The 8425-nt window shown below is 46.2% G+C and overlaps 1 protein-coding gene across 1 annotated transcript; it reads left to right on the top strand.

Annotated features, from left to right (window-relative positions):
* The first annotated feature begins 4756 nt into the window (after positions 1–4756).
* Positions 4757–6170, top strand: LOC135666158 (ATP synthase subunit alpha, chloroplastic-like). Its single transcript, XM_065177729.1, has one exon. It carries the CDS (start codon positions 5664–5666, stop codon positions 6168–6170), a length of 507 nt encoding a protein of 168 aa, XP_065033801.1. The 5' UTR covers positions 4757–5663.
* The last annotated feature ends 2255 nt before the right edge of the window (positions 6171–8425 follow it).

Genomic DNA, 8425 nt, shown 5'->3' with positions numbered 1-8425 from the left:
GCTGCTCGTGTAGGGACACTAGGGATACAGTACAGGTGCTCATTGGAGAATGAGTTCACTGATTGATCCGCTTACGGAATGCTGGATGGTTGATGATGCCTTATTGTCAGACAGCGATTCCGTAGTCCTAGTGGTGTATCTGGTCCTTAGACTTGAGACACCAAGGATGTCCTGTATGAGTGCTCCACTCTTTGATACCAGACTTATAGGTTTGACTGTTCCCAGATCTAGTACAGCTGGTCATTGGGAGTGGTAGTCGACCTTACGAGGGCTATTGAGTGTCGACAGAGGATCATCCACTCTCGGCATAATGAGAGGAATATCCCATGTGTTCTTGCTCAGACAAATCCCTGGCCAGGGTCATTCGGGTTGAGAGAGAAAGAGTTCTCCGGGAGAATCCGATTAGAGCGAGACTCGAGTAGAAACTGTATGGGTCTGACAGCACCATGCTCGATATACGGTCTCTGGGATATTAGATGGATGAGGGACTATAGGTACATGGTAACTGAGGATAGACAGGTCCAATGGATTGGATTCCCCTGTATCGTCTGGGGACTACGGCGTAGTGGCCTAGTACTTCCGTAGTCGATGAGTCGAGTGAATTATTACAGAGATAATAATTCACTCAGTCAGAAGGAGTTCTGACAGGTATGACTCACGGCCAGCTCGATATTGGGCCTAGAGGGTCACACACATATGGTAGGCATTGCGATGAGTAGAGGTTCGGATATGAGATATCCGACGGAGCCCTTGTCTTATTGGATGCAGATCCAATACCCACTAGGGAAGGACCTATTAGGGTTTGACACGGGATCTCTATAAATAGGAGGGATTCACAGCCTCATAGGCTAGAGTCTTTGCTTGCCCTTCCTATTCTCCTCTCCCTCTCCACCTCAGAGTAGGCCTGGAGTTTTGAGGAGCGTCGTCGCAACCCTGCTGTGTGGATCACCGCTAGAGAGGAGGACGCTTGACCTCCTTCACCCTCTCCTAAGGATCTGCAAGGAAACAGGGATATACGATCTCCCTAGGTAACACAATCTCTATACGCAGTTTTGTGTTTTTGCGGATTTTGCGCACCAATCTTCGCACGACGATGAACATCTTTTTGGGAATCGGGGATTTTTGTTTTTTTGTTCTTCCGCTGCGCATATGATGTCGCCCCCCCTATGATTGCCCAACAGCCAAGTACGAGGCACTCCTGGCGGGGCTCAGACTATCCCGCGAGATGCAGGTTGACGCCATCAAAGTCCTCACCGATTCGCAGCTGGTGACCGAGCAACTTAACGGCGGATACGTGGCCAGAGAACCCACCATGGCAAAGTACGTAGCGGAGATAAAAAACTTAGCCTCCTGTTTCGCACACTTCACGATATCTAGGGTGCCAAGACTTCAGAACGACCGTGCCGATGAGCTGGCCAAGCTAGCCTCGAAGCGACCCCCGGGCACCACCCACGGGATCGAGGAGCTCCCCTCCCCCTCTATCCCGGTCGCGTGTGTTTCGGCGGCCGACTCCCGAGCCACCTGGGTAGGGGACATGCTGCGCTACAAACGCGACGGGACCCTCCCCACCGACGAAGCCGCAGCCCGACATATTCGCCGAAAACATGCATGGTACTCCGAAGCGAACGGGCGGCTGTACAAGCGGTCTTTCTCCCACCCTCTTCTACAGTGCCTCGAGCCAGAGGAGGCGACGACTGTCTTGGCCGAGGTCCATGAAGGGATTTGTGGAGAGCACATCGCCGGCCGAACCCTGGCCTGCAAAATTCTCCGCCAAGGCTATTACTGGCCCACCATGGTCCAGGACGCGAAGGCCTACGTACGGAAGTGTGGCCCGTGCCAAAGGCACGCCCGGACCCCCCAACTGCCGGCGGTGCCGCTCTCCCCCATCACCTGCGCGTGGCCGTTCGCGCAATGGGGGCTGGATCTCCTCGGCCCCTTCCCCCCAGCCTCAAGGCAGAGAAGATACATTGTGGTCGCAATAGACTACTTCACCCGATGGCCGGAAGCTGAACCGCTGGCGGCGATCACCGAGCAGCAGATCAAGAAGTTCATATGGAAAAACATCGTGACCCGGTTCGGCCTCCCCAGGACCATCGTCACGGACAATGGGACCCAATTCGCCGGCAAAAGGATTCAAGAATTCTGCGCTAGCAGTTTGCGTCTAAAACAGTTTCAAAGGGATCTGAACTTAGAAACTAGTTCGTAAAAGCGCAGAAGACAGTTTTGCAGAATCAAAACGCAAACGTAAGCTGCAATGTAAAGATCGTACGAAAAACACCGATTTACGTCTGAATGCAGATTTGGAAAGATCAGCACTTAGAAACTTGTTCGTAAAGGCGCAAAGAGCAGTAGCTATGTAGGAGGTTTGCAGTAATGATAAGGTACTCGAAATAAAAGCAAACCAGAGATTTAGAGTGGTTCGGTCAGTCTTGACCTACTCCACTTTTGGCTTCCTCCTCCGACGAGGTCACCGACGTCAACTAGAGGCCTTCCTTCAATAGGCGAAGGCCAACTGCCCTTTTACAGTTTCACTCCTTTTGATGGGCTCAGGAGACAACCCTTACAGAACCTTTCTCTCCTCACTTTACAACTCAAAAGCTTGAAGAACAGAAGGAGGAGACTTAAAGGCTTTACAACAATTTTGAGCTCTTAGAATCACAGAAAGGATCAAGATTTCGGTGTAGGTCTGTGTGCTTTCTGTGCTGAATGGGTGGGGTATTTATAGGCCCCAACCCAGTTCAAATTTGGAGCTCAAAACGATCAAATCCCGGAATTCCGGGATCAGGCGGTTGCACCTCCTGACTGGAGCGGTTGCACCGCCTGGCAGAGCTCGAAGACTGAGCTCAAGCGGTTGCACCTCTCTGTCAGGGGCGGTTACACCGCCTGAGTCTGGCTCGGAGACTGAGCCCCAGGCGGTGCCACCTCTTGACTGAGGCGGTTGCACCTCTCTGCTAGAGCTCGAAGACCGAGCTCAGGCGGTGCCACCTCTCTGTCAGGGAGGTTGCACCGCCCAGTCTAGCTCGAAGACTGAGCTCAGGCGGTGCCACCTCCTGGCTGGGGCGGTTGCACCGCCCAGTCTCGCTGGCAGACTTAGCCCAGGCGGTTGCACCTCCTGCCTAGGGCGGTTGCACCTCCTTCACTATTTCAGCTCACTTGGTTTGGCTCCAAACTTGGCCCAAACCAGTCCGAACTTGAGCCTAATTGGCCCCTACTTGGGTTATAGGATTAACACCTAATCCTAACCCTAATTAACATGCTAACTATGATTTTAAAGACATTTTCTAAGCTATTACAAAGTCCGCAAGTCAAGACTTCTTCTGGCGAGCTTCCGGCAAACTTCCGGCGGTCTTCCGATGAACTCTCGGAAACCATTCTGCGGACTCCCGGCAAGCTTCTAGACTTCACGATTTGATCTTAGCGAGTTCCAACGAGCTTCTTCGGCAAGCTCCGATCTTTCTCGGTGAGCTCCGTGAACTTCCAACGAACCTTTCGGCGAGCTTCCGAAAAACCCTTCGGCAAGCTCCCAACTCATTCTCGGCTAGTTCCGGTAGCATTCCCGACGAACCTTCGGACTTCCGTCGAACTCTCGAACTCGCAACAAATCCTTCGCGCTTGACTCCGACACTTTGTTTCGCTTTATGTCTTCATCGTTATCATAGTTAATCCTGCACAATAAAACAAAACTTCGATCGAGACAATTAATCCTAAGCAATTAACCAAGTTGTCCGACATGTCATTGGTCACTCGACGCTTCGTCCGATTCTTCGGCGCATCGTCCTCTCCTGCAGCCTATTGCCCAATCGGCCAGTTGACTCCGCAACTCCGATATCCTTGGCACAATACCCGCTCTTCTTGGCCTGATGCCCGATTCCACGGCCCGAAGCCTTCTGTCGATACGTCGACCGATCCACCGGCCCGACGTCCAATCTTCTGACATGTTCCTTCGGCACAACATGATTTTCCTGCTTTAATTGTCTCATCCTGATCGAAGCATCCTGCGTTACTCAAACCACAGATTAAATCATAAACATATATCAAGTTGTTTCATCATCAAAATACGAGATTCAACAAAGAAATCGATAAAAAAAAGGCGAGTGAAATGATACAAAAAGAACTCTGTTCTTTGTTAGTCCTATCCATAAGAGAGGGGAGCATATGAAAAATGTAATCGATTCTTTCGTTTCCTTGGGTCACTGGCCATCTGCCGGGAGTTTCGGGTTTAATACCGATATTTTAGCAACAAATCCAATAAATCTAAGTGTAGTGCTTGGTGTATTGATTTGTTTTGGAAAGGGAGTGTGTGCGAGTTGTGTATTTCAAGAATAGGTTGGATCCATCCAGCTGCACTTTATTTATGGTATTTATAGGAGAAATAGGAAAAAGGTGCACGATCTCGATGAATTACTTCTGAATAAATTAAGAAATCATATGTAAGAACCATAGCATTTCGTGACTTATTGGTAAATCCACTTTGATTCTCTATCAACCAATAATGTGAGACCATTAACATGGTTAAAGCTAAATTGTTTAAAGTCTAGGTAAAACATGGTACTCTTTCTATCACTTCTACCACTACGTTAGTAACGAAATGGTTAAAAAAAAAAGTTGGTAATTTATTTGATTTGATATAGAACACTCGTATCGATAAAAGAATTTGAACCATTTACTAGAAAAATGAGCACTTTGCTTTTTTTATCTAATGCTAAAATGACGACCTATGTATAAAAAAAAGGAATTTTTGGACTTGAAGAAACAAATAAAAAAATGTAATAATTATTATTTTCATTTTTAAAAAATGAAAAATGAAATAGAATTCTAAAATTGAAAATGATAAATAAAATACAAAACAAATATAAATAAAATACAAATAAAGAAACAACTTTGTTGACAATTCTAGATTTTTGTCTGGTCTAGTCGGAAGAGTCCTCCTGATATTCTGGTCTTGTATCAGTTTTGACATCTTTGAATACAAACAGAAAAGAGAGGGTAGGCTCATTACATTAAAAAAGATATGGGAATACCCACACCATAAATAAAACATTAAAAAAGATATGGGAATACCCACACCATAAATAAAATAAATAATTGAGCGTGAGAGCCAAATGAATCGAAAGATTCATGTTTGGTTTGGGAAGAGATCATGGAAGTTTTGAAATTAATGATAAGATAATCTACTTTCATTAAATGATTTATTAGATAATCGAAAACAGAGGATTTTGAATACTATTCGAAATTCGGAAGAATTACGTAAAGGGGCCATTGAGCAGCTCGAAAGAGCCCGGGCTCGCTTACGTAAAGTGGAAATGGAAGCATATGAGTATCGAATGAATGGATACTCTGAAATAGAATGAGAAAAACAAAATTTGATTAATGCCACTAGTAATAGTTTGGAACAATTAGAAAATTACAAAAATGAAACCCTTCAGTTTGAACAACAAAGAGCGATTAATTAGGTCCGACAACGAGTTTTCCAACAAGCCTTACAAGGAGCTCTAGGAACTCTGAATAGTTGCTTGAATAGCGAGTTACATTTCCGTACGATCCGTGCTAATATTGGCATTCTCAGGGCCATGCAAGAAATAACTGATTAGCCCTTCTTTTTTTAGTTATAGTTTAGGCATTATTTTTTTCTTTTCCTTCCTAAAAAGAATAAAGAAACACTAATGGTAACCCTTCGAGCCGACGAAATTAGTAATATTAATCGTGAGCGTATTGAACAATATAGTAGAGAAATAAAGATTGTGAATACCGGTACCATACTTCAAGTAGGCAACGGAATTGCTCGTGTTCATGGTCTTGATGAAGTAATGGCAGGTGAATTAGTAGAGTTTCAAGAGGGTACAATAGGCATTGCTCTGAATTTGGAATCAAATAATGTTGGCGTTGTATTAATGGGTGATGGTTTGATGATACAAGAGGGAAGTTCCGTAAAAGCAACAGGACGAATTGCTCAGATACCTGTGAGTGAGGGTTATTTGGATCGTGTTATAAATGCTCTGGCTAAACCTATTGATGGGAGAGGTGAAATTTCAGCTTCTGAATCTCGGTTAATTGAATCTCCTGCCCCATGTATTATTTCTAGACGTTATGTATATGAGCCTCTTCAAACGGGGCTTATTGCCATTGATTTGATGATCCCTAGGACGCGGTCAACAAGAATTAATTATTAGAGACAGACAGACTGGCAAAACAGCCGTAGCCACAGATACGATTCTCAATCAAAAAGGTCAAAATGTAATGTGTGTTTATGTAGCTATTGGTCAAAAAGCATCTTCTGTGGCTCAGGTAGGAAAGATGGAATATACTATTGTGGTAGCTGAAACGACGGATTCACCTGCTACATTACAATACCTCGCTCCTTATACGGGAGCGGCTCTGGCTGAGTTTTTTATGTATCGTGGACAACATACTTTAATAATTTATGATGATCTCTCCAAACAAGCACAAGCTTATCGCCAAATGTCTCTTCTATTAAGAAGACCTCCCGGTCGTGAAGCTTATCCAGGAGATGTTTTTTATTTGCATTCACGACTTTTGGAAAGAGCCGCTAAATCAAATTCTAGTTTAGGTGAAGGAAGTATGACCGCTTTACCGATAGTTGAGACTCAATCTGGAGACGTTTCAGCTTATATTCCTACTAATGTAATTTCCATTACAGATGGACAAATATTCTTATCTGCCGATCTATTCAATGCTGGAATCCGACCTGCTATTAATGTGGGTATTTCCGTTTCCAAAGTAGGATCCGCAGCTCAAATTAAAGCCATGAAACAAGTAGCCGGCAAATCAAAATTGAAACTAGCGCAATTCACAGAGTTAGAAGCCTTTGCACAATTCGCTTCTGATCTCGATAAAGCTACTCAGAATCAATTGGCAAGAGGTCAACGATTACGCGAGTTGCTTAAACAATCCCAATCAGACCCTCTCGCAGTGGAAGAACAGATAGCTACTATTTATACCGGAGCGAATGGATATCTTGATCCGCTAGAAATTGAACAGGTAAAGAAATTTATCAGTCAGTTACGTAGCTACTTAAAAAACAATAAACCTAAATTTCAAGAAATTATTGTTGAATCTCGGATTTTGATGATGAAGTCAATTGTCATTTGTTGTCTAATCTATGTGTTGAGATAAGTGTGCAGGATTAACTACGATGAAAGTTAGACAAGCAGCAGGAGTTGCGCCGGAGTCAAGATCATGATCACATTGGGAGTTCGAGAGTTCGACGGAAGTTCGGACGGTCGTCGGAGGTTCTGCGAGAACAGATCCGAGAAGTCCGGAAGCTTGCCAAGCGAAGCTCATCGGAACTCGCCAAGTGGATCGTCGCAAAGTCTAGGAGTTTGCCGGAAGTCCGCAGAAGCATCACCGAGGGTTCATCGGATGATCGACGGAAGTTCGCCGGAAACTCGCCGGAAGAAGCGATTGACGTACCGAAGCAAAGCTGCAGAAATTGTCTTAGATTTAATCGTAGTTAGCACGGTGATTAAGGTAGAAATGGGAGGTGATCCCATTAGCTTAATCCTGGGGCAATTGGGCCCCTGAAGAACTCAAGTTGGGTCGAATGGTTCAACCCATTCGGACCCAAGTTGCTGTGGGAGGTGCAACCGCCCAGGCAGGGAGGTAGCACCGCCCAGGCTAAGTCTCCCAGCGAGACTGGGCGGTGCAACCGCTCTAGCCAAGAGGTGCAACCGCCCAGGGCTCAGTCTCCAAGCGAGACTGGGCGGTGCAACCTCCTCTGTCAAGAGGTAGCACCGCCAGAGCTCAAGTTTCGAGCTCTGCAAGGCGATGCAATCACCGAGCTCGGTCTTCGAGCTCTGGCAGAGAGGTGCAACCTCTCTGGCCAGGAGATGCACCGCCTGAGCTCGGTCTTCGAGCTCTAGCAGAGAGGTGAAACCTCTCTGATCAGGAGATGCACTGCCTGAGCTCGGTCTTCGAGCTCTGGCAGAGAGGTGCAACCACCCCTGACAGAGAAGGTGCATCCGCCTGAGCTCAGTCTTCGAGCTCTGCCAGGCGGTGCAACCTCTCTAGTCAAGAGGTGCAACCGCCTGAGCTCAGACTTCGAGCTCTGCCAGGCGGTGCAACCTCTCCAGTCAAGAGGTGCAACCGCCTGATCCCGGAATTCCGGGATTTGATCGTTTTGAGCTCGAAGTTTGAACTGGGTTGGGGCCTATAAATACCCCACCCATTCAGCACAGAATGAGAACAGATCCATTACGAATTCTTGATCTTTTCTGTGATTCTAAGAGCTCAAATTTGTGTAAAATCCTTAAGTCTCCTCTTTCTGTTCTTCAAGTCTTGAGTTGTAAAGAGAGGAGAGAAAGGATCTGTAAGGGTTGTCTCCTGAGCCCGTCAAAAGGAGTGAAACTGTAAAAGGGCAGTTGACCTTCGCCCATTGAAGGAAGGCAGCTAGTTGACATCGGCAACC

The sequence above is a fragment of the Musa acuminata genome, unplaced genomic scaffold, assembly GCF_036884655.1.
Source record: "Musa acuminata AAA Group cultivar baxijiao unplaced genomic scaffold, Cavendish_Baxijiao_AAA HiC_scaffold_1077, whole genome shotgun sequence".
NCBI classification, from domain to species: domain Eukaryota; kingdom Viridiplantae; phylum Streptophyta; class Magnoliopsida; order Zingiberales; family Musaceae; genus Musa; species Musa acuminata.
This window is presented reverse-complemented; position numbering and strand designations above follow the sequence as displayed.

Bases quoted from the DNA above. Each gene is read 5' to 3' on its own strand.
- LOC135666158 (XM_065177729.1), top strand. From the start codon at position 5,664: ATGGTAACCCTTCGAGCCGACGAAATTAGTAATATTAATCGTGAGCGT.